Source organism: Diabrotica virgifera, chromosome 7, assembly GCF_917563875.1.
Source record: "Diabrotica virgifera virgifera chromosome 7, PGI_DIABVI_V3a".
NCBI classification, from domain to species: domain Eukaryota; kingdom Metazoa; phylum Arthropoda; class Insecta; order Coleoptera; family Chrysomelidae; genus Diabrotica; species Diabrotica virgifera.
The window spans coordinates 28,972,189-28,999,847 of record NC_065449.1 but is presented as its reverse complement, the minus strand read 5'-3'; the positions used below and the strand labels follow the sequence as shown (position 1 = coordinate 28,999,847).

The following is a 27,659-nucleotide window of genomic DNA, read 5'->3' as shown; positions in this document are numbered from 1 at the left end:
TCTTGATTGGTTCTTCTTTGCCAACCGTCTTCTGTATTTTCCCCCGAAAATAGCTCTTCGTACCTTTCGTTCCCACCTCTCTATCAGTTCTTCTTGTTTTGTTTAGCACCCATGTCTCACATCCGTAGGTGACTGTTGCTCTTATTACGGTTTTGTATATTCTGGTTTTCGTCTTTCTCGATAGGTACTTTGACTTTAATAATTTTTTTAAACTGTCGACCTTTCAGTTACCTTTTGATATCCTGTGCTTTAGTTCATTTTGCTCGTTATATTAAGTTTACTTTGGAATAAACTTATTAAGATGCCACAAAAACATAGCTTCAGTTTCCCAGTAGGTACCTATCCCTTTTAATCCGTTACACTCTTTGGTACTCTCTGGAGACTCGAAACAAATTTTTTGAAAAGTGTGGGTAATTTTTCAACTACTGCTACAGAATAATAAACTACTACTACAGAGCCCTCCTACGCCTTCCGACTCCTAACCGCCATTCTTCTCTGTTTAATCACAGACCTGGACTTTCCTCTAGTTCTTTTTCAATTCTCTCCCTCCAGCTTCTTCTCGACCTTCCTCTTTCCCTTCTCCCTTGTGGTGTCCACGCCAAAATCTGTTTATGGATCTTGTCATCTGGCATTTGCTGTATATGGCCGTACCATTTTCGTAAGGTCTCCATCTTGTGGAGACTTGTTTACACTTTTAAGTATGGTATTGTACCGGGTGTCCATTTATATTTTCCCCCATTTTAACTGCCTATAACTTCTAAACGGCTCAAGATAGAAATATGCGGTTTTCGCTGAAATGTTTTATTTTAGTAAAAGTTTTGTCTGAATGGACTGAATTTTTTATATCGCTTTCAAATACGAAAAGAAAAATGGCGGATTTTTGAAAAAAACGTTGTTGACTTTTTTTTAATGGAACACCCAGTATATTTTTTGTAAATTGAAAGAAAGGTCATTCACCTATCCAGTGATATAATTTTTTTCAAAATCGGTTGTCAAATCACTGAGTAATTAATTTTTAAAATGAGAGGTGCAACGTGGATATCACATACCTAAATAACATAACTAAGCAAATTGATGTTATGTTATGTGATTTCCACATTGCATCTCTCATTTTAAAAATTAATTTCTGTCAGTTGACCACCGATTTTAAAAAAATTTATATCGTTGGATAGGTAAATGACCGTTTTTTCAGGTTTTTAGGTAAATGATCATTTTTTATGTCGCTTTTAAATTAAAAATGGCGGATTTTTGAAAAAAAAAACGTTATTGACTTTTTTTATTGAAACACCCAGTATATTTTTGTGTATCTTGGAAAAACGGTCATCTACCTATCCAGCGATAAGAAATTTTTTAAATCGGTTGTCAAATGACTGAGCAAATAATTTTTAAAATGAAAGATGCAATGTGGAAATCATATAATTTTGCTTAGTTATGTTATTTAGGTATGTGATATCCACGTTGCACCGCTCATTTTAAAAATTAATTACTCAGTGATTTGACAACCGATTTTAAAAAACTTTATATCGCTAGATAGGTGAATGACCTTTCTTTCAATTTACAAAAAAATATACTGGGTGTTCCATTAAAAAAAAGTCAACAACGTTTTTTTCAAAAATCCGCTATTTTTCTTTTCGTATTTGAAATCGATATAAAAAATTCAATCCATTCAGACAAAACTTTTACTAAAATAAAACATTTCATCGAAAACCGCATATTTCTATCTTAAGCCGTTTAGAAGTTATAGGCAGTTAAAATGGGGGAAAATATAGATGGACACCCGGTATATGATCTGTTTGTTCGCTTTAGATATTGTTTGGTCCCACAGAATGCCGTTCATCATGGATATGGCTTTTCTACCCTGTATGTTTCTGTCATTTATAGTAGCATCGAGTATCTCATCTTGAGTTATCTTCATGCCCAGATACTTGTATTCATCACAATATTTAATTTCTACCCCATCATCTAATGTAATGGACTGTTTTGTCCCTCCAATACACATGGCTTCAGTTTTCTTAAAGTTGACTGCAAGGCCTAATTTGTTATATTCTTCTATTAGCTTCCACGTCATGTAACGCAAGTCGTCATGATCCTGAGCGATCAGAATTTGGTCATCAGCGAAACAAAGTCTAACAATAAAACACTGAAAACGTTAGTTTTCTATACTTCCACAAAATTTATTACAACTAAGTGACTACAGCTGTTTCGGCAGAGTGCCTTTCTCAAGTGATGTAGTAGCAAGCAAGCAAGCCATTTGATTTAACCCGACCTGTGGGAGATGTTCACCCTTTCGAAAATGTACATTCGGGTGTAACAATTCATTGGGGCGAGGTGTTTTGACCCGGGTAAAAAACAGGGATCACCCCACCTCGCTCCAATGCCCCAGGCCATCCCTTTCCCCCCCATAGCACGCTGATGCGCGATGAGGGCACAACTATCGTAGCCAAATGCTCTTCACTATGGAATCCTGGGTAATAAGATTCCATGTGGTACCCTAATCGAATGCAAAAAACTAGGCCAGCGTGATGCGCTCTAAGCCTTTTATCTTCTTAATTACTTATCCGCGGAACTAAAATTGCTTTCTTGCTTGGGCTCCAAGCCATTGTACCAGGCCCAATTGGGCTCAGTCCAATGGCTTGGCGCTCAAGATTTTTTTGTTTTTTTTGGTGGCTTACGCCTTTTTATGATTTTTTTGGTTTGTATACTGGTTTTACCTGATCGTCTGTCTGGTATCTTGGATGACTTCTTGGACTACCTTGGTCACTAGTCTGACCAGGTAGTCTTCGTCTGGGAGGATCGCTGTGGTGGCTTGTTGGTTGTTGCCTTGTGTGGCTTTGGCATAGGAGACTCCGGTTGCCTGTTGTCGTCTGTTGTGGTGGTCTGCTCCAGGTTGGACATCTTGGGCATCCTCTGTAGCTTGCGGGGTGACTTCCTTTGCAGTTAGCGCAGGTTGCCTTTGTGTCTCTGGGTCTTTTGCACAGCTTCGTGGGGTGATCTTCTCCGCATTTCACACATTTGGGATCTTTGTGGCACGCGTTCTGTGCATGGTGGAAGCCCTGACAGTTGAAGCACTGCGTTGGCCCTGTCGCTTTTCGTAGGTCTTCTACCACTACCTTCATGTGGCACAGATTGGTGATCAGCTTAGCCTTTTCTACGTCCTCGCGATTCAGAGTCAGTACGAACATCGGTAGTTTCCTTTTGGGGCCGGCTCTTGTGGTCATATTCTTAGCTGCTTGGCAGACTATTTGGTGTTGCGCTTCCATCTCTTCTTGGATTTCCTCCTTGGTGGTGTTTGAGGGAAATCCTCTTAAAACCACTTTGGGTTTTATATCCATTTCTACTGGTAATTTAATTACAGGCGGCTTTCTGTGAGGTGTTGCCTGTTGCTCAGGCAGCACGGTGGTTTCTTCGTTTGTTTCCATGTCCTCAGACTCCGAATCGCCAGATCGCCTCAAGGCAGACGTCTCACCATCTGTGTTTTGCTCTGGGGTGGGGTCTGGCTTTTTGGGTCTGCTGGTCCTCGTGACAGTGGTGGGAAATTTTCTTTCTTCTTTTTTGGCTTCGGTTCTTCAGCCGGCGGTGGCTTTTTGATCGCTGGGTTCTTTTTCGGTTCGGGTTTTGTCAGCTTCTCCTGTTGGTGTTGCTTCTCTATCAGTTTCCGAGTTTCTTGCAACTCTTTCAGCAGGTCGTCCATCTGGTTTGACATCTTAGTCATCTCTTTTTTGTCTCTCGATTTCGGCCCTTAGTTGCTCGTTTTCGGTTCTATGCCGGGTTGCCTCTTTTTCAAGCAGTTGAACTTTAAGTTGCTTGGACATCTCATTAACATGCCTCATGTACGGGCAGTTAAGTCCTCCTAGCCCTTTTCGTTCTTCCTCTCTCTGCCTCGCAGGGGGTTTCATTTTCCGTGTCCTCGGTGTCGGTGTCTTCTTCGGAGTCTTCCTCGGATTTCATCTCGGTTTCCTCTTCACTTTCCTCTGTTTGATGTTCCTGTAAGGGTAAGATCCACTTTGCGTGGATCCTCATGTGTTGGCGGAGTGGCCATAGGGGGGGGGGGGGGTGATCGAGACCTAGCTCGATCAATCGTCTGAGGGAGGAAGTCCTAATTTGGACGAACCTTTTTTTTTTCGCCGCCTGGCCCGACGCCAGCTCGGCTTCAGGGTTGGTTTCCCTGCATCTATCGCGGTAGTTCTCGTACCCAGACAGAACTAGGTACGGGATTCTCTTGATGTTCTCGTTCTACTGACCTAGGGGCCGGGGCTGCCCGATGTAGATTCCAAAGAACCTTGCAGTGTCGATACCCTTACGGAGGCACAGTAGACATCCCGTAACGGGCTCACGTCGAGCCCGTTATTGCTTTTTCCGCTAACCGATGTCTAGCTGCGGCGTCTCAGAGAATTCAATAAAATCAAATTCCCTAAGTTTCACCACATCCAGTCAATCGGCCTTTGCCTCTCCTTCTCGCCTCAGAGAGTGAGAAGCGCTCCACTGCTGTCTTGCTTGCATTCAAGACTGAACTGAAAAGTTCAGTCAAGCCACTCCTACTTCGTTGGCTGTTGTCGCTGTTTTCCGCTCCGCTGCTGGCACGTCTTGTTCCTCCGGTGTCTGACACCGGAATTTCAAGTGGTGTAGTTTACAATGTGTTTGCCTTTTTAAGTCTTTAACTGAAGAGGTTGAGGAGTGGGGAGCTGTTTGTCTCGAGTTGGTCATTCAGAATTATATCCGTATTTTTCAATTTATTAATTTCCATAGATTCTAAAAAAGATAGCTTAAGGCCTTTATTTTGAATATGCAGAATTTTAAACTCTTCATTGAAATAATGATTATGATCTAGAAGGTGAAGTGCGTATGTAGAAGTGTCTGTTTTTCTATTGTTGAAAGCCCTTTTGTGTTCTGCTATCCGTTTGTCAAAGGTTCTGCCAGTTTGACCGATGTAAGTTTTCGGACAGTCACCACACGTTATTTTGTACACACCACTCTGTAGTTGCTTTCTCTTTCGGCTTTTATTGTTCTTAATATATTTGCTTAAGTTGTTATTAGTTCTGAAAGCTGGTGTTACTCCTTTCTTTTTTATGTACGAGTATCTGGCTATTTTTATTGTTATCTTGCCAGTGTATGTGAGAGAGCAGAAGGTACTGGGTTCTTTCTGTGGTGGTGGATACACTAATTTCAGGGCTTTCTTATGGAGTTTTTGGTTTAAAATTTTGTTAACTGTTTGTTCGTTATAGCCATTGTTTACTGCTATTTGTTTAATGATGTTTAGTTCTATCTCGAAGTTATTTTTTGTCATGGGAATTTCTTCATATTAAGAACAATAAAAGCCGAAAGAAAAAGCAACTACAGAGTGGTGTGTACAAACTAACGTGTGGTGACTGTCCGAAAACTTACATCGGTCAAACTGGCAGAACGTTTGACAAACGGATAGCAGAACACAAAAGGGCTTTCAACAATAGAAAAACAGACACTTCTACATACGCACTTCACCTTCTAGATCATAATCATTGTTTCAATGAAGAGTTTCAAATTCTGCATATTCAAAATAAAGGCCTTAAGTTATCTTTTTTAGAATATATGGAAATTAATAAATTGAAAAATACGGATATAATTCTGAATGTTGTTAATTGGGAAGTCAAAAAATGTTGTTAATTGGGGTCATCGAGCATTTCGATCCTGCTAAAAGTGATATCACATCTTACGTGGAGAGACTTGAGTAGTTGTTTTTATGTAATGTAGTGGAGAAAGACAAGGAAGTTCCATTATTGATTACTTTAATTGGTGGAGAAGTTTACAGTGTTTTAAAAGACTTATTTGCACCAGAACTATCAAGTTCAAAAACATTTTTGAAAAGTTAAAAAGCGTTCGGTCTGAACATTATAGTCCAAAGAGGTTAGTTATTGCTGAAAGGTATAAATTTTACAACATAAGTCAAGAACCTACAGAGGATATTAAAAGTTTTTTGTCAAAACTAAAAAGTGTAGCTCAATATTGTAAAGGGCCTAGCCGGGTAAGATGATGAGAAGTGGATTCGAATTGCATATTGGTCAACGTTTAGCACATATAGAGAAACTCACTTTCTGAAATTTTTAGCCCCCTTAGGTTTTCACGTGACCCACCTAGAGCCTAATTAGGCTTTTTATGTTTTTATTTTTTATCTCATCCGCATCGAGAGCTAGCGAAAAACTTTAAATAAAAATGTTGTAAGTGTCAAAAAGTTCTGTCCGAAAATTTTTTTTTTTAATTTTTGGCGGGAAATTAAAATTTTAGGACGATTTTAAAATTTTAAATCAGCATAAAAAAATAACTAAGGCATTCGTTCTCACGAAAAAAAATTATAACGTGAATTTTTGCATAATGTTTCACCTTGAATTTTTTCATATTTTTAAAATTGGTGAAACATACTTTTAAAAATAAAAAACCGCATTTTTTCGCTTTTTGATACAATTTTATACAGAGTGTTTAAAAAAGGTAACACCGTCACTAGGATAGGTAAAAACTGAAAAATAATTGGGGTTTGCCTAATAAAACATTTTTGTAATGTCATCCATTTTCAAGATACAGGGCGTTGAAGAACACAAAATTTTACACATTTTTTACGATTTTGCCGAAATTACTGGCAACATTGTAATAAAATTTGGCAGGTTTTAAGAGGTAGTTATTGTTCATTTTTTGACATACAATTAAGAATTTTATATTCATCTTTGGCGCGCAGACGAGGAATGTCTGAACTTTTTAAAGAAAAAAGATAGTACGCCACTGACATATTTAAAATTAATAATAATTTTTGAATTCCTCGTCCAATTTCGGACAAAAAAAGCTTTCTACCCTTTTTTTTCATAGGACGCGCCGTTTTCATGCAAACAATAAAATATTTTAACGCTTCCAAAGTATTGGAATTAAGTTTTTCTATGGATGTACATAATATCATATGAGTGTAATGTAGATGTATAGAAACTTACATAGAAATTCGAATACTTTGTATTGTAAGGATTAAAATATTTTATTTTTGCATAAAAATGGCGCGTCATATGAAAAAATGGGAAGATAGATTTTTTGTCACAAATTGAACGAGGAATTTAAAAATGACTGTTAACTTGAAATATGTCAGTGGCGTACTATCTTTTTTTCTTTAAAAAGTTCAGACCATTACCCGTATGCGCGCCAATGATGAATATAAAATTCTTAATTGTATGTGAAAAAATGAACAATAACTACTTCTTAAAACCTGCCAAATTTTATTACAATGTTGCCAGTAGTTTCGGCAAAATCGTAAAATTTTGTGTTCTTCAACCCTGTATCTTGAAAATGGATGACATTACAAAAATTTTTTATTAGGCAAACCCCAATTATTTTTCAGTTTTTTACCTATCCTAGTGACGGTGTTACCTTTTTTAAACACGCTGTATAAAATTGTATCAAAAAGCGAAAAAAAAAGCGAAGAAATGCGGTTTTTTATTTACAAAAGTACGTTTCACCAATTTTAAAAATCTGAAAAAATTCAGGGTGAAACATTATGCAAAAATACACGTTATAAATTTTTTTCGTGAGAACAAATGTCTTAGTTATTTTTTTATACTTATTTAAAATTTTAAAATCGTCCTAAAATTTGAATTTCCCGTCAAAAATAAAAAAAAAAATTCGGACAGAACTTTTTTATTTACAGTTTTTCTCTAGTTTTCAATGCGGCTGAGATAAAAAATAAAAACATAAAAAGCCTAAAGAATTAGGCTCTAGGTGAGTGACGTGACCACCTAGGGGGCTAAAAATTTCAGAAAGTGAGTTTCTCTATATGTGCCAAACGTTGACCTATAGGGTAGGTGGGGGCAAACGCATTTTCTATATTTTCATCTCTAGTGAATCTCCTAATGCTTGAATTGGCACAGAGTATAGATGAAAGTGAAATTGATACATTTTGTAATCATATTAGGCAAATGGAAATTCTTCATTATTTTTGTAGTGTTGATAACTTTTTGAAAAAAAAAATGTAAATGCGTACCTTTGCCCCACCCAATGGGGCAAAAGTACGCACATGCGTACTTTTGCTGATTTGAGACATTTTGCAATTGAGACAAAATTAGCTGATAGAATATCAAGCTCAACTTGATATTCACTTTGAAGATTGACTTGAAACATGCATTTGCCAAGTATACCTCACTGGGGGCAAAGGTACGCACTGCGAACGTTTGCCCCATTCCAACGTTAGCAGTGCGTACCTTTGCCCCATTTGTGTGAGTACTTTTGCCCCATCCGGCAACCAATAATATATCTAACCTCAATATGAAACTATGCACATATGAACTTCAAACTGTCATGTAGAAGAAGACTTCTAACAATAAACTTTCAACATGCCTAACCAATAATAATCTGAGTTTGAAAGATTAAGAATTAGAATCAATCAATTTTTAAGAAAAATTAGATCAAGAGGTACAAAAATAATTTTTACCTCATTTTTGTTGTTGTGTTCGCCCTGATTGCGCCAAAGTTTCTCATCCAATGCTACTGAGTAGTACAAACATATGCCACAAGATGTTGTCGCCAACATATAAGAAGTTACTGAAAAATGTAAGTGCGTACCTTTGCCCCGTGCGTACTTTTACCCCCACCTACCCTATGCAATTCGTATCGAGTTGGGGGCACTTTTCATCATCTTACCCAGCTAGGCCCTTTACAATATTGAGCTACACTTTTTAGTTTTGACAAAAAACTTTTAATATCCTCTGTAGGTTCTTGACTTATGTTGTAAAATTTATACCTTTCAGCAATAACTAACCTCTTTGGACTATAATGTTCAGACCGAACGCTTTTTAACTTTTCAAAAATGTTTTTGAACTTGATAGTTCTGGTGCAAATAAGTCTTTTAAAACACTGTAAACTTCTCCACCAATTAAAGTAATCAATAATGGAACTTCCTTGTCTTTCTCCACTACATTACATAAAAACAACTACTCAAGTCTCTCCACGTAAGATGTGATATCACTTTTAGCAGGATCGAAATGCTCGATGGCCCCAATTAACAACATTTTTTGACTTTTGTGTAGATTCTTTCTGTGGCTCGTTGCCTAATATGTTGTGTATTTAATAAGGCACAGAGTGACAAACGTAATTATAAAACAGATACAAACAATTACATTTTAGCAATAGCCGTGTAGACTTCGCAAGCTACCTTGTAACATGAACATAACCTCACTGACACACCGTAGTGTCTCCAATTCCGATGTCGGGTTAATATACAAAATAATAAACAAAATCAAAGAAGATGTTGTATATGTCCACCTCTAACATCTCTACATAAAGTAACTCTCTTGTCATTGATTCTATTACATTGTTTAAGATTGACGGAGTATTATTTAATTCTTCAATATGATTAGTTATTCTTTGTTTAAGATCTTCCAAATCCGCTACAGGAGTTTTAAAAATCAAATTTTTTAAATATGGCCACAGAAAGAAATCACAGGGAGTCAAATCACAGGATCGAGGGGGGAATATAATAGGTGTATTTAAACTAATGACCCTATTGTCGAAAAAGTCCATAATATAATTCAAATTTTGCAGCGTTGTATGAATTCGAGCTCCGTCTTGCTGAAAATATCCTTCTGTTAATTCATCATCCATCAACTGATTTATAAATGGAGTTAAAATTTCTTGACGGTATCTTTCAGCATTTAGAACCCCTTCAAAAAATATGGGTCCTACAATACGTCGCTTGCTTATAGCAGCCCAGACTCCAAGTTTCTGTGGATACAAAGGAGTTTCAACAAAATAATGTGGGTTATCTGCACTCCACATCCTCATATTTTGAGAATTTGTGTATCCAGAAAGGTGAAACCAACATTCGTCAGTAAAAAAAGTTTTGCTTAATACATCACCATTATTACTGAGATTGTCCAGATACCAATTACAGAAGCCTAGCCTTTGGGGATAGTCGTTAACGGCGAGTTCATGGAAAGCTTGTAAACGATACGGATAAAAATGCAAATCTTTCTTAAGAATACGCTGGCAAGTTCCATATGAGAGATCTGTCTGTTGACGTAAATGCCGAATTAGGCAATCCAAACCACGTGACTATTTTGACGTTTAAATGGCGGTCGTATGGCATGCAGTCGATTTTGCTGGTTTACTTGCATTGTTGCACTTGTGCTTTTCGTTGTAGAGTTGGTGTTAAAATTGTTTTATTTAGTTACTTGTACCCTTTGAAAAACTGTCTTTTTCAAGACAACATTGCAATATTATTTGTGAGAGTCGGACTTTTGTTTTTATTACAAATATGGCTTTAAAAGAAAGTTCGTATTTGGACCAACTAAGAATAAGCTCTCCTGAAGCCGCAGATAGATATTTGGACAAAATCAAACAACTTAACTGTGATCCATATGCTCTAAGTGAAGTCGATTTTGATTATGGACTTACCTATGTGCCACCAATAGCTTCCATGGACATTCTGACCTATATTGTTTTTACTCACAGCTTTTATACCCATGAACAAATGAGAGCTTATAAAAGTTTAGCAGCTTACAAATATTTCAAGTCTGGCTTTGTAGAAAAAGTGGGTTTTAAAGTTATTAATGATCTGGTGCTTTTAATAGGCAAGGTAAGAGTAGTACCTGTATTTCAAATTTTTTAAGAAAAAATACCTGATTTGTTAATAATCAATATTAAAGAGATTACTTTTTAGTCTTAGGGTTTAATATAATTGATTGCCTTGATAATTGATTTAATTTTTTTGTTTCAGGTGCAGCATTCAATGAGAGCTAGAGAAACCAAATTAAGAGTTTGGATTATCGCTGAAACAGGTGGTAGTATTTGTACTGCGCATTGTACTTGCATGGCAGGTCTTGGGGAAGTATGTAGCCATGTTACAGCAGTTTTGTCTGGCAGCATATTTGAAGCAGCAGAAAAATAAGAATGTAGCGTGTACAGATGTCTAATCAACTTGGCCAGTTCCAACGCAAAGTGGTACACATCCAATAGAAGCTGCTTCACTAGACTGGGGGAAAGTGATAGAAGAAAAAAATTATAAGGAAATTCCTCCAATGGATGATAGCGAAATGTTGGACTTGCTGCAAGAATTGCAAAATTCCAATTGTGACGCTGTTTTGATGAGGCATGTAGAGCCATTTGCGTCACAACTGTCAGATGAAAATAATGAAAAAGTTAGTATACCAGTCCTTTTTAATGTGTACCATAAAAAATATGAAAAAATGCCTCTAGATGATCTCATTCAACTAGGTATGAAATGTAAAATGGAGGTAACCCAGAATATACGAAGAGAAATAGAAGATAAGATACAGGACCAAAGGAAATGTGCAGAGTGGTATAGACAAAGGACTGGTAGAGTAACAGCTTCAATTTTTAAAGATGTCTGTAGAACCAATGTGGAGAAACCATCCCTATCTTTGATCAAATCAATATGTTACCCTCGCAAAATTTCTACAAGGGCAATAAGATGGGGGATAAATCACGAACAGCTGGCAATTGATGCTTATAAAAAAGAAACTAGCAGGAATCATAGAGACTTTATAGTGAATACAATTGGCTTGGTAGTGTGCATGAAATGGCCTCAGTTAGGTGCCTCACCTGATGGATTTGTGTATTGTGACTGTTGTGCTGCGGGTACCTTAGAAGTAAAGTGTCCATTTTCTCTTCGAGAAAATGGAAATTTACAGGAGTATGCAAGTCGAAAGGACTCCTGTCTTGAATGTGATAAAACTGGTACAGTAAAAATGAATAAAAAACATAAGTACTATTACCAGGTGCAAGCACAAATATTTATTTGTAAACTTAATTATTGTGACTTTGTTGTCTGGTGTCCTAATTTTATATTTATCGAAAGAGTTTTACCAGACATAAAATTTTGGGAAGAAATTAAAGATAAAGTCCTAAATTTTCATGCAAAAGTAATTATGCCTGAACTTTTAGGACGTTATTACACTTCCAGAGTACCAGGTGGCAATATAACAAAGTGGTGTTTTTGCAATAATGTCGATGATGGCCAACCTATGGTTCAATGCTCATATGAGAATTGTAATATTTTCTGGTTCCATATTGGGTGTGTAAATTTATTAGAAAAACCCAAAACTAGGTGGACATGTTCAATATGCAACCAGAAACTATTTCATGATTATGCCACATAAAATTTTAATGGTTCATGTTTCCATTATTTTCATAATCATTATTGAGTCCATTCACTCTCTTCTTCCATTTCGCACTTTCTGCACCATGGTTCATTCACCTTACTTGTCACCATTTCAGTGACCGTTTTCATCTCTCGTTTATTGAGGTTCATGAAACTGTTTGAGTTTTTTATTAATATTCTTGATTATTTTTTTTTATTTAGTCTAGACTTGAACTTGAGTGGTTCTCCTTTTCTATTGATGATTCTTTATCAGCCATTTCTGAACCTCATTTTTCGTAGCATCATTAGTGATGCCACAGAAAGGTTCTGGACCTTCAAAAGTTTCCCTCGAGCCATGTTTATTCCATATATACATACAAAAGTACAGTGTACCATAGTATACATATACTTTTAAGAGGAAATTTTGAAACTTTGTTTCCTTAATATTTTTACAATTCATTCTACGGTTGATATAGGTCAGTCTCCGAAACATCAAATAAATACATTCTTTTCAGTTTTCATATGATTTATTTTCATTAAAATTGTCACAAATTTTTTATTAATATCAAAATACAAAAACAACCAATGAGGTGTACATAAATAATATACGCTAGCCACAGTCATTATTGTAAGAATGCTACTTAAAGTTAAAATTAAATCATTTGAATGCAAATTATTGTCTGGAATTGTTGAATTCTGGACATTATTTTCGTTCTAGTTGAACACATTTTTTGCAATTTTTTTATGCAATCATTATGTTACTACATGATCTCTTGCTCTTGTATTGGCTTTTAAATTGTTAACTGTACTTAGTTTTTTACAAACTTAATGTCTGTATTTTACATTTCTCAATGGTTCGTTTCACTAGCTGCTTTACTTACAACTTGCTAGTTGCATTGCTTTTTTTCTATGGATGTTTGTTATTTATCAAACTCATTTGTAGATGAACTGGTAATGTTCACTAATTAGTGAACAAAAATGTCTTCAATAAATAGATGAAGTAGCCGAAGTCTTTGTCTTTTATTCTCCACCTTTTGACCAATAAACCTACCACTTTCGAATGATAATATTATGATTTACTATCTTTTAGTAAAGTCGCCCCAGGAACGCAACTCATCAATATTGGCAATATCATTTTAAAGTCTTCTTCATTAAAATGTATAATCCATGTCTGAATTGCTGATATAAATGAGTCAGATTAAATAAATTATTAGAAGAATTTTTTACTAAGCAATAACATTTTTGTTTAATTTAATATTTTGTATTTTGACGACACCCGACTTGGGCGTCGAAACGTTAATAAAATCATTTTTTTGGTAAAATTGTGGCTTATTTCCCATTGAAAATAGTTGATTATAAAGTACTTTACAACATAAAGCAAAATGTTTATTTATTTATAAATCAAACAGACAAAAATGCCCAATTTTGTTTATATTATACCGATTTAACAACAATAGATCATCAGAACTGCAAGCTTCCCCACAACAAAGATTTGTAAAATGATGAATTCAATATTTTTAAAATTATTTAAGTATACAAAAGAGTTTTAATTCTTTAAACAATTAGCGGCCAAATCTGTGAGTAGAACTTTTTACTTTAACATATTTAAAAACCAACAAAAAAAGTTTTAGAAAAATATAAGCTTGTTTGATTTTGTCTGAAACAATGCAAGTTTTCTTGCTGTAGCTATTTATAATTCAAAACTAACTGACAACCTCGACAACATGGCATATATATATCCTAGTTTTGGCCAAAGGTGTCATTGATTGTTTTTCGTAGTGACACTTCAGATGTGTACCAAAAATTATTAAAAGAAATACTAAAAAGGCGACAATCTGGTGAAATAGGTTAAATTTAATTAAATTGGAACAATAGGAGGGCATAAATTAATCAAAACACATGCTATAAAAATTATCTTATCAACTATATTTATACCATCAGTAACATGGGTTAACATAGAAATCGGAAGTGGCTCTGAAAAAATATTAAATTTATTTTTAATGGAGCCAATAACTCTTTCTACGTGGATTCTAACCTGTGCAATGTTTCTAGTTTCTTCCAGCTCTAGTGGAAGCAATTGTTTTTTCCCCTTGGTAAAAGCTGGAATTACTAGCTTTGCTTGTAACACATCTAAAAATTCTTTTATTAAAAAACCTCGATCTGCTATCACAATATCTTGGGGTTCTATTTTATCCAAAAAACCAGAGAGCTCTACTATTTGTTTATCTGATGTTCTTCCTCCCCATGCTTTACTGATATATGAAATACAGCCTTGGGGAGTAATTCCAATAAGGAATTTAACTGTGTTATGATGTTTATAGTTTGACCATGTTTGCTGCTGGGTTAAATAACTAGCTGGTTTTTGGATAAACACCTCAAAGCAATCAATGATAATTGTGGTCTTATCATGAAAGACTTCTCTAAAGCAAGAAGGCATGTTTTTTTTAATAATTTCCCGATCTGGCCATTTTATGCTATTTTTAAATCTTTGATACATTATTGAGATGATGGTATTAAAATAGGTGGAACATGTTGATTGAGAAATGCCAAATTGGTAGGCCAAATATTTAAAATCTAGATTAAGTCTCATTTTCATCAATGTCAACAAATATTGTTGAGAGGGATCTAAAACAGTTACTGAGGATGATGGAATAAATGGTTTAATTCTGTCAAATACTGACTTCAAAACAGAAAAATTTAAACCGGTATAATATAAACATTTCGGATTGTCCGTTTCTAGTGACTCGAAACTTAAAATGGTCTTATTAATTCTGCGAGTCAACTCGTCAATTTTTTTATTTGCAAATTTTAATTGTTGAGCCATCTGTTCAATATCATCTGAGGTTAACTCAGTTTGAGTTTCGGTTCCAGTACTGTCTTCATACATTGCTGTAGTGTTACTTTCACTTACTGTATTGTTTTCATTCTGTAACAAACATAATTGATTATAAATTGGGATCCTTATAGTGGAACCATATGCAAGCTTTAACAGAATTAAGCAAAAATACAACAGTTTTAATTTCAAAATATCAAACTTATGACAGTTTCTTATTATAAAATCATATACTTTACATTTATACGAATCTTGAAGGTTAGTTGTGAGTCAAACTGAATACCTAGATCTTTTATAATGTCTTCACAATCCGATCCAACATTGGTAACAGAGTAATTAAGGTTTTTACATGTACTGTCGACTATTATACACTGATCTCTATAATTAAAATTCCCTTTAAGAGTGTAAGCGCAAATATTTTACTGCTATCCCTACCTTTTCTGTCTTTACATGACAAATTATGTGTAGTAAAATTCTCACTGGTATGGATATGTAAACATTAGTTGACAATGTCATCATTAACTTTAAAAATATGGCTTTTGAAAGTTCTTGGATAACTGTTACTTGCATAATGGCTTAAATTATTAATTCAGTTAATTAATATGATAATTTTTTCACTAGCTATGTATTCAGTGATTGTAATAATTTATATATTGTACAACAAAAACTAACACCCAATCGAGCAAAAGTGATTTTTTAATAATATATTGTTACTATAGAACGCTTACAATTTTGAACATCTGTAACAACAAAATACTTGGATCACAGAATATATACTGGTGTATTCCCCGCCTGGATCTTCCATAAATAATAAACAATAAATAACTTTTTATTAAGTTCACGTCTTCAATCAATTATTCATCAAATACACTATCAATATTATTTAATCAATAACTCAAAATATTCCTGATGCCATGTCAAATATTTAAAATTGTCACTGTCTTATCACCATATTCTATTCGACTCAGTGCGTTGTATGATAAAGATAACGAATGTTCGATTTGGAAAATATCACCATTTTTAATCCTGAAAAAACAAATAAATATTTTTAAAAAATTTAAACGCAGAATGAAAGACTAAATTGTTATCAAGGGCCGAAAGTCCCTTAGAATAAATAAAAAGTTTTCTTTTGAATGAGATATTTTAAAATAAAAAACACACTACATTTTCTCTTAGTTTTTCACCCCTGTAACTTATTAAAATAAACATAAAAGTTTTCAGGGACTTTCGCCCTCGGTAATAAAGTAATCTTTCATTCTGCATTTAAATTTTTCAAAAATACTTATTAGTTTTCTCAGGTTTTGAAAAGAATGAATCCGATTTAAATAGCATTGTAGCCGAAACTTTGTACGGATCCCCTTAATTCCAAATCAATTTAAAGTTAATGACATTCTCTTTTAATTAGTATACCTCAATAAATGTATCATTGTCCTCTTGTGAAACCTTTGTGGAAGATCTTTTCTTTACTCTTTCCAGTCTTTCAAGGTCCTGCTTTCGTTTTACAGGTCCCCTAGAGTAACCCATATTTTGGGTTGGTATCCAATCAGGATCATTTACATCTTCAAGTTTTGCAGGTTGTCCTAAAACAAAATTATATAACGTAGATACACAGTTAGTAGGCATTCGCATCGGGTAAAATTTTTTGGGAAAATAGCTTAAAACAATGTATATTTTCATATTTTCCAAAAAATTTTACCCGATGCGAATGCCTACTAACTGCCACGGCACCTACAATATTTTATTGAAATATATTAAGATTAATATTATTTCTTTATAGAAAATTATTGACAAACCTTGAATAAAATGTTTGGAACACACTTTTTGATATTTTAATTTTGATTCTGTCAGGTCTGCTCTTCGTATGGCCCTTATCCATTTTTTTCTGCGTTTAACAGTTAATTCATTCAAGTGGATAGCATGTTTAAACTTCAGTGGTTTGGGAATAGCAAAAAAAGATACTTTATCCCTTTTCGACCTGCTTCCACAGTTCACTACAATACATGTTAGTGGCATAGCTATTACTAACTAACCTAAAATAATAAAATACATAAGTAAAAAATCTATTTTAGGGATGCTTAATATAATTTATTATTAAACTTTGAAATATAAAATTTGTTAACCTACCTTTCTTCAACCTTCCAAATTACTTAGTTAAATAAAACTTTTTAAGTACTTATTCTAGTTTATTGATGTAAACAATATTTTTTATTATGTCACAGAAGTATGTTAGCAATACTTAGGCGGATATAAATATACGAAAATTACTTTAAATACTTAAAAAACAATATTTATCATATGCTTTCAATGTATTGCATGCCAATCGCCAGACATATTGGAATAGTTTGACAGATCGTTGGATTCCCTAATTGATGTATGCGGTTGATCTACAATAACTGCTCTGACCAGTTCGACGTTTTCTTCAGTTCGCACTTTAGGCCTGCCTGCCCCTGGCTTGTGACTTACACTTCCCGTTTCTCTGTAAACTTTTACAACTTGACGAAGAGTTTTGCAAAACACGTTATAAGGAACTGCAACATTGGGAAATTCTTCACTAAATTCTGCAAAGGCGTCTCGGTTGGAGTAAACCCATTCTCCGTTAATTTTTTGACCATTTCTCAAATATATTTCGAGCATAGATCGCTTTTGTTCATGCGTGAAAACCATTTTTATTAATAATAATTTTGTGTAGAGTCTAGTAAAACTTGAAAGTCAAAGTTGACGTATGTACACTGACACTGACAAGTGTCTGTCAAAGTTGACATAAAATGGAAAGTTTATCCGAATTAAGAATCGACATGTACTGTATAGCTATCTCTGTCGTTCAGAGCCACCTTTGATCCCAATAATTTTGGATCACTCGTTACTATTTGTCGTTGGTGAAACCGGCCATAAGTGAAGCAGAAAAAATTATAGGTGAGTAGCTAAATACCTCTTATTACACATTTTTCATCTGATTTGAGTTGAATCAATTTCGATATTTTTGTTATGTTCCATTTTCCATACTCCGCCTACAGCGGACTTGTGCATTCTGGCGTAATAAAAATTTATTTTATGGGGTATTACTGAAGCGTTGTGAGATGTGGTACAGTACATTTTTCTTTTCAGATATGGTACAACGGAGTTTCAAACTGTCTGAAATCACTGATGCAGAAATCTGGGTGATGTTGGACGATATACCTGCTGCAGAAGCTGAAGCAACAGATGTTGAGAGTGACTATGATTTTGATCGACTTATGTTGGCGTGCAACCATTTGCGTCCAAAAATGATAGCGTAAAGTCCCAAAAAATTAGACGTTGGGACAGAAAAAAAGAGTTCACGATGAAATCGATTGCCCACAGATCATCAAAGTATATGATCGGCATAGGGAGGTGTTAAATTTATGGATGGACTATTAGGTCGGTATCGCATTCATATGAAGACAAGAAAATGGATTAATCGTATTTTTTACCACCTCATAGATGTGGCGGTGATCAACGCTTACCTACTGTATCATAGGATTCATGCATAAAAAGAAAAAATTGAGTTGCCAGTGTTCAGAACACAAGTAGCTGAATCGCTCTGCTTGTGTGGCATGGCTCCAGTCAAACGACCCGTTGGCCAACCTTCTAGTTGTTCACCTAAAAAGAGCACCAAAGAGACAAAGAGAGCATATCTTCCGATGGAGGACATCCGTTACGATCAAATAGGCCACTGGTGTGTATTTCGGGATCATACTGGTAAAAAACAGTGCAAATTTCCAAAATGCACATCCGAAACCCAAGCATATTGTATAAAACGCAATTTATCTTTATGTAGGTCAACCACAAAAACATGTTTTTACGATTTTCATAATAAACAATAATTTCAGTATGTTTTTATTTGCTTAGGCAATGTTTTTATTTGCTTATTAAAAAAAAATAAATGCAGTTAGCTTAATGCATGGTTACTGCACAAGTCCGCCTCAAGGCGGATGGCTGTTTTTTACTTTCAAAGGAAAACCTGGCAGTAATATCAATTTTTGCCTCAGAACATTTGTGTTCTAAGTGGAAATTCTAACTTTCCTGAATTTTTCAGCTCGAACAAAAATTGATGCATTAGATTAGAGGGTTAAAAGGGCCAGATTTTGTTATTCGGGGGTTTTAGGGGTCGCTAGGTGGTCCAGGTGTTGGTTCTGATGTCTTATTCGTGTTCAGTAACCCCCTAAATCCCGAGTAATATGTTTGGTTTCGAGTGCCGAAACCCCTCAGAACTCCAGATGTCCTGATCTCTAGATCTCCTAAAAAGAAATCCGACGGAACGTGGCGCGGCAGGCTGAAATAAATAGAAAGATATAACAGAGAAAGATAAAAACTGAGGACGGGATTCAACGCAACGTGAAATAGATTCAAAATTTGTTATTTATGATCCTTAAGCTAAACCAAACCCTAATTTATGCCCTCTGTGCCCTATTTTTATCGTCCTGTGGCTGTGGAGTGTTCGCGGGTTTTCCCGTGAATTGTCGGTAAAATGACACGGTTCAAAGAAACTTAACATAGAGGTACTAAAGCGTTTACCTTTCGACTGAGCTATGGAGCTGATACGATCAGTGCCGTGGTAATTTTACTATGTAGTGGTCTAATTACGTTGTATTAAGATTTTTATAATTGTATAAATTAACCAACTTAATAATATATCTACCGCCCACACTGGCGGTGTATTTTGATATTATTGGGGAAATGATGGTCCGACTGATTTTATCATAAAAGTAAATATTTATTACGTCTGGTCCGTCTTGTTCTATGGATGTGAAACCTTGACAACAAAAATGAATAATCTTAACAAATTAGAAGCGTTCGAGTTGTGGTGTTACCGTCGCATGCTCAGAATCCCGTGGACAGGATATCCAACGAACGTGCTCTGGAGACCATGCACAAAGAGCGAGAATTGATTAACATCATAAAAATGAGAAAGCTTCAATGCTTCGGTCATATAATGCGAGGACCTAAATATCGCTTACTCCGGTTGATCATTTAGGACAGAATCGAAGGAAAGCGCTGGGTTGGAAGAAAACAACTGTCCTATTTTCCCATGTAAAATCCCATAAGAAATCGCTAAGGTTCATTCTGCTCGGTTTTGTCTCGTTTTGTAGTGGAGGCACGACGGCTCGTCAGGTATTGAATCAGGTCTCGATCAGCTTTGATCAGGTCTCGATCAGCTGCTGATCGAGACCTGATCAAAGCTGATCGAGACCTGTTCAAGACCTGATTCAATACCTGACGAGCCGTCGTGCCTCCACTACAAAACGAGACAAAACCGAGCAGAATGAACCTTAGTGATTTCTTATGGGATTTTACATGGTAAAATAGCCAGAACTGTTATAGCTCTTTTACTGACAATGGACAGGTTGAACGGTTGAGGAATTGTTTCATATAGCTGCCGACTGAGAAACATTTCATCAGCTTGTTAATACGACGATAGCCAACGCTTGAAAACAAGCACGACACACACAGAAGAAGAAATATTTAAATTTTACAGTATGTACTTTGGGGTGCGAACCGTGTTCTCTTTCCTTTGCACTATTATTAGAATACATTTTCTATCTCTCTTTGCCGACGTTTAAATTGGTAAGCTGGTGAAGCGCGCTTCAACGCGGTTTTATTAGCAGTAACCCTGGGCACAAGGTGCTCTGGGGGGTCGCTTATGATGGCGTATTCGTGTTCAGCGACCCCAAAAAAATTTCACAACTTATGCACAATAACAGTGGCCTTAAAATTAAAAATATAAAAGTTTTAAACCAAACCTTATGGAAAGTTATTGGTCCACTTACCTGAAAAAAAAAAAAACAAAATTAATTTTTTTACTAGAACACGTGTAGATTTTCATCATAAACTAAGAGCCACTATAGGTGAAATTTCTTAATCATTTTAGGCACGACGGGACCCTATAACTTAAATAGTCGAACCCAAAAGAAAACGTTTGAGCACTGTGCCGTCACTTTTCAGTGGCACATGCGTTTACAATGGCGCATCAAACTTTCCACTTATGGAAGGGATAAATAAATTAAAAGGTACCCTCCCTCATTACCAGAATTTAATTTTTTTCATTTTTTTAAGTTCTATGTGATTAAGACATAAGATTCATCGTAATTTTAACCCACCACCCCATTCTCCCTGCCCCCACCATCAAAAACTTTATTTTTCGATTTTATTTTTTTTGGTGGGATGAAATCAATTTTAAAATTTCAAAAAATTCACACGTATAGTTAAGGCTTTTATAAAACACGTCTATTTTTTATAGACCTGTAGGTTGAGTGTACATAACCTCAAAAAATTATTAAATTTTTTTTTTTTTGAAAAAAGTATATAACTTTTTTTTGGGGATAGCTGCAGATCTAATTTTTTCTTAGTCTTGTGTATTTCATCAAACACTATATTTTTAATTTTTTTCAGATTTTTCTGTAACGCTGGTAACCTTCAAAAATCCAAAAAACTGTTTTTTAAGGGGGTTTTGGGGGATTTGAACGTGTTTTTCTGATTTTTAAATATTCTAAAGGACTCAGTTACTTCAAGTTACACATAACCTATAAAAACAAAATTGATTTGATATATTATGAAGTCTATAAAATAGGGAAAATCCCCCAAAAGCCCCCAAAAAACAGTTTTTCGGATTTTTGAAGGTGGGGAGCCTTACGGAAAAATCTGAAAAAAATTAAAAATATAGTGTTTGATAAAACACACAAGATTAAGAAAAAATTAGACCTCCAGCTATTCCTCAAAAAAAGTTATACGCTTTTTTGAAAAAAAAAATTTCTTTTAATTTTTTGAGGTTATGTACACTCTACCTATGGGTCTTTAAAAAATAGGCATGTTTTATAAAAGCCTCAGCTATGCGTGTGAATTTTTTGAAATTTTAAAATTGATTGCATCCCACAAAAAAAAAATAAAAACGAAAAATGAAGTTTTTGATGGTGGGGGCAGGGGGAAGGGGGTGGTTGGTTAAAATCACGCTGAATCCTATGTGTTAATCACATAGAACTTAAAAAAATAAAAAAAAATTAATTCTGTTAGTAAGGGAGGGTAACTTTTAATTTATTTATCCCGTCCATAAGTGGAAAGTTTGATGCGCCACTGTTGACGCATGTGCCACTGAAAAGTGACGGCACAGTGTTCAAACGTTTTCTTTTAGGTTCTACTATGTAAGTTATAGGGTCCCATCGTGCCTAAAATGATTAAGAAATTTCACCTATAGCGGCTCTTAGTCTATCATGCTCATTATTTTTTACAGAACATCAGACAAACAAAATATTTCGTACCACCTGATCAATGACAAAAGTAAGGTATTTTTCTTTTTTCTACAAAAATTGTCAATGCCAATTACTTTTTCTGTTCTGCTTCGCGAAATGAACATCGGATTGAAAAACTGACAAATGAATTCAAAAATTTATCGAATGACACTACACACGACTATCCAGATACACCCTTAGAGCGGAGAGAGGGCAACTTTGAATTTTTAAATAGAATCCCCATTTTTTTTTGCAGATTTGGATTCATATATAGTAACTTTTATAAGGAAATTTTTTTTCATTGTTGATAGATGGCGCGATAATCGGAAAAACAATTTATCGTCATACCGTATAGGGGAGTGCATATAGATTTTCACTTCGGAAAAAATCAAACAAGATAGAACTTTTTGTAATTTCATTAAGAAATGTTTAGTAAACAACATATCAAAAAGTTCTACTCGAGAAGTGGGTGCTTCATTTTTTATTAAACAAATGAACTACGAAGTTTGATGTTTTTTAAATAACTCCGAAAATATAAATTTTAGAACAAAACTGTATCTTCTATAATTTTTTATTTATAACGCTAAAGTCACCCTTCTCACAAACATTGGCGCACTGAAAACTAGCGTACCGCGGAGTGCAGGGTTGAGTTATTTTAATGTAATTCTTTAACTAATGGATCAAATGAAATTTTACAAATTGAAACTAAAAGAAGAATAATTAAGCTATCTTATGGTTATAATAAAATGAAATAAAATGTATGGGCATAAGTACGGTGGAGGCGGAAAGTGAGCCTTACATGAATTTTGTTTAAAAATGATTTAAAAATGTGTAACTAATACAATTTTTCTTATAAAAACGTTTTATTCAAAAAAATCTCAAAAATTTAATTCAAATGATATGACGTCTTAAAAAATGTAATTTTTGAAATCTTCGTAGTTTTATAGAATTACCACCACTTTAAGATGGTATTACTCAAGTTTGAACAAATCTATTACAGTTTTATAGGTGATTTTTTAAAGCTTAGGACGTTATCTTTAAAATGCACTAAATTATTTTACTTTAGAAATGAAATATACTATTTCTTTTTGAGAAAATTAAAAAAGATAACAAAAATGTAATACAAAAACCGAAAATTACCAGCTAAAAAATGTTTATATAAAGTGATCAAAACTTTTTTCTGTAAAAATTACCTATAATACATTTAACAATAAACTTCAACAATAATAAATGTTCAGCAAAAAAATTTTTTTTAGCTCTTATACAGTACCTATGTCTGCGTAACTTGGAACTTATTGATAACTTTTTTATTATCAGTTTTACGAAAAAAAGTTATTCTTTATAAAATACTCTGCAACGTATCTAATCTAAGATGCAATCATCAAATATCAAATTTAATAAATTTTATACGAGGTATGTCAAAAAATATGAATTTCACTCAAGAGTAAAGTATCGTTAAATTTCACAATATCGAAAATTGTTATGAAGAAAAGTTGTTTGGAATTAAAAAATTTGATTTAGTTTTCAATTACATCCTTCTAATTAAAATATTGTGAATAATAAAGGCACTTAACTCTTAAGAAAAATTCATATTTTTTACATACCTCGTATAAAATTAAAAAAGTTTAATATCTGATGGTTGTATCTTAGATTTTAGACCAGGGAGAGTATTTTATGAAGAATAACTTTTTTTCGTAGAAGTGATAATAAAATAGTTATCATAATTGTAATAAAATGATGAGTATCCGTAATTTGAGAAAAAATTAAAAATTTGTTTTCGATTAGAATAATGTAATTGTATATTTAAACATAGTTTTTAATTTCAAACAACTTTTCATAATAGCATTTTTTGATATTCTGAAATAAAAAGGTACTTTACTCTTTAACGAAATTCATATTTTTGACATAACTCGTATAAAATTGATAAAATTTGATATCTGATGGTTGAGTTTTAGATTTTTGACTATCCAGAGCATTTTATTAAGAATAACTTTTTTTCGTAAAATTGATAATAAACAAGCTGAAAATGCGAGCATTATCATAACGAAAACTTTGTTTACTTACGTATTTTAATTTGTAATATGGAAAATTGCTATTATGAAAAGTAGTTTAGAATTAATAATTATGTTTTAATGTGCAATTATATCATTCTAATTTAAATGTTATGAACTATAAAGGTAGTTTACTCTTGATCTAAATTTATATTTTTATATACCTCGTATAAAATTAATAAAACTTTACATAATATGTCAGTTGCATCATAAATCTTAGAACATGAATAGCTTTTTATGAAGAATAACTTTTCTTCGTCAAATTAAAAATAAAAGAGTTATAAATGAAAATGTTGTTGGTATCCATAATTTGAGAAAAATCTTCAAATATTTTTTCTATTAGAATTGCACATATCAGACCATAATTTTTTATACCAAACAATATTATTTCATATACTGTCGGTTCGCTAAACTCAGTCCGGAAATGGGTAAACTGACTAATTTTAAGTACCTTTTGTTCTATAGAGCTTTTTCGCCAAGTCAACACTTTTCGAGTTATTTGCAAGTGAATACGTTCATTTTTCAACAAAATAACCACATTTTTAGACGGTTTTTCGCAAATAACTCAAAAAGTAAGTATTTTGTCGAAAAAAACGTTTGTAGCAAAAATATAGCCTATAAAAAAGTAAAAAAAATGGTGTACGCGTTAGGTCTCTGGATCTCATCTATAGAACCAGAGTTATAGCCAATGAAAAATAGATTCATAATCACCTAATTTCAAATAGAATATTTCGACGTGAAATATCCAAAAAATTAAGCACTTTTTGGGGAAAACCTATTATAACTTTTTTAAAGTGTTTAAAAAAAGCTTTATTTCTGTTTTTACAAAAAGTTTCTAGTATTAAATTTAAGCAAGTTACGCTCAAAATAAAGTTGGTCCCTTTTGTTTTTGTAAAAAAAATCGGGAAGACCACCCCCTTAATTAGCAACTTAAATTAAATTAATCGTTACCGCTCCACAAATTATTTTACTTATGTTGTGTTTATATGATCTGTAAGTTTCATCGATTCAAAGTGCTTATTTTTGAAAAAATTTGGTTTCAAAGTAAAATTTTTAAAAATTAAATTTTGAAAAAAATGCTTTCAATTTCAAAATAACTTAAAAATTGTTAGAGATACCAAAAATCTCGAAAAACAAAAAAGTCAGATTTGCTTTTCTGAATATCATGTATTTTTTTGTTTCTCTGTTAGACAAAAATTGATTAAGATTTGGTGTTTCTAAATTTGCATACATTCGTGATCAGTGACTCGTTCAACCCCTTTTAACTACAGCTCTTTCAATAATAAGGACTCTGAACCGATGAAACTTACAGATCATATAAACAATATATACACGAGTCAAGAAACTTGTGAAGTCGTAACGATTAAGTTCATTTAAGATACTAATTAGGGGGTGATTTTCTAGATTTTTTTACCAAAACCAAAAGGGACTAACTTTATTTTGAGCGTAACTTGTTTAATTTTGATGCTAGAAATTTTTTATATAAAACAAAAATGAAGCTTTTTTAAACACTTTAAATAAGTTGTAATGAGTTTTCCCCGAAATGTGCTTCATTTTTGGTTCTTTCACGTTAAAGTATTCCATTTGGAATTTGACAAATATTAACCTTTTTTTCATTAGCTATAACTCTGCTTCTACTAGGTGTAGAGACGTGATATATACACCATTTTTTAAAATTTTTTACAGGCTATATTTTTGCTAAGAATGTTTTTTCGACAAAATACTTACTATTTGAGTTATTTGCGAGAAACCGTCTAAAAGCGTGGTTATTTTGTTGAAAAAATGAACATATTCACTGCCAAACAACTCGAAAAGTATTGACTTAGTGAAAAAACTCTATAGAACAAAAGTTACTTAAAATTAGCCAGTTTATCCATTTCCTGACTTTCTTTGGACGAATATTTTTTCACCCCCAAGAGGGGGTGAAAACCACCCCCAGGGCAAAAGCACATATCGGCACAATATCACTTTTTTTCTTTGACTTGTTAGCTATGTGTATGCCAAATTTCATGTCAATCCAAGAGGTTCTTTAAAATTTGGAGGTTTTGCAATATTTTACCGTTAAAGAATGGACTAATAGGCAGTATTTAAAAATTAAGTAAGTTAATAAAATTAAAAAAATATGAGGTCTATTTCCCCGATTTAAGTTGATATAGGCAACTGAAATTACTCGGCCTGTCAAAATTTTCCAGCACCTTCTCTGTCTCTCTCTAGAACCTCTCTCTTGTATCGTGGCCGCATTAATTTTCTTCGTGCCTATTCCATCCGTATTGGCAGTTCATTGGTAATATTTTATATTCTCGTTTTTCAGATGTTAAAGCGCTTGTAACTGAATTCGCTTTGCCGAGACACAAGTGTCTAGTGACGTTGGTAATTTCGTTATTGGGAAATTATGTTGCTACACGTGACTGGAAATTACTACTCAACCAAACATACCCGCTGACAGTCAATATTATAAATTATAAATAATAATAAACAGACATAAATAGCATAAACCTTACGCCAATCAATAATTACATATTGATTTACACTACCATTATAATGTATTGATAACAAATGAGAAAATTATTTATTGTACAAAATAAAAATATTTTGTAGAAATAAATTCCACCAAATTTTATGGGTTTAGTATACACTGATCCGAAACATGGACAATGAAATCGGACGACAGAAAAATGATTGATACCTTTGAAATGTGGTGCTGGAGAAGAATGCTTCGGATCTCATGGACGGAACACAGAACAAATCACTCAATCCTCCAAGGGCTCAATATTCAGACTCGACTTTCCTCTATTTGCCTCTCCACCGTCTTAAAATTTTTCGGCCATATTGCAAGAAGTGATGATAATCTTGAGAGACTTATAATTTCGGGAAACGTTGAAGGGCGCAGAAGTAGAGGTCGCTCACCTACTCGATGGGCGGATCAAGTACAGAAAGCCAGTGGAAAAACATTATCTGAATCCATGAGGGAAGCTCAGGACAGAAGCCGATAGAAAGAGATAGTTGCTCGTATTATAGAGAATCACGACACTCAGCAATGAGGAAACGACTGAGGAGGAGGTGGATACACTCCCACTATTTCCAATAATTCTTCTTTTTTTAGTGAAATATAATTAATAGTGTGAGGTAGGAATTTTTTGTGCTGTAAGTGTCCTATTCCGAATGTGTCAAAGTGAATCTCGGTAAAGCGAATTCAGTATAACTCGAAAGCTGTCAACTTCTGAGAAAACTGATGAAAGACCTTTTTTTAAATAACCCAAAAAATCTAAAAAAATTCAGGGGCAAAAAAGGTGTTTTTTGAAATTTATTTAAAAAAATTGAACAATTTCGGCCCAAAAATTTCGCCCTGCGCCCTTCAGATTTGTTTAAAGGAAACATTTTTGAACAGGAATCAGTAAAGAAACCGAATCAGAAATATTTTTCATACGGCAGCG

General features: G+C 33.9%; 2 protein-coding genes across 5 annotated transcripts in view; both read right to left on the bottom strand.

Annotated features, from left to right (window-relative positions):
• Positions 1–27,659, bottom strand: part of LOC114328070 (uncharacterized) — an 865,859-nt gene that overhangs the window by 731,312 nt on the left and 106,888 nt on the right. The gene's annotated exons all lie outside the window — the stretch shown is intronic.
• On the bottom strand, positions 12,606–17,282 carry LOC126888235 (uncharacterized). Its single transcript, XM_050656310.1, has 4 exons — positions 17,058–17,282; positions 16,727–16,963; positions 16,344–16,513; positions 12,606–15,026 (listed from the first exon to the last, which is right to left on the bottom strand). Exons 2-4 carry the CDS (start codon positions 16,944–16,946, stop codon positions 13,959–13,961), a joined length of 1,458 nt encoding a protein of 485 aa, XP_050512267.1. The 5' UTR covers positions 16,947–16,963; positions 17,058–17,282; the 3' UTR covers positions 12,606–13,958.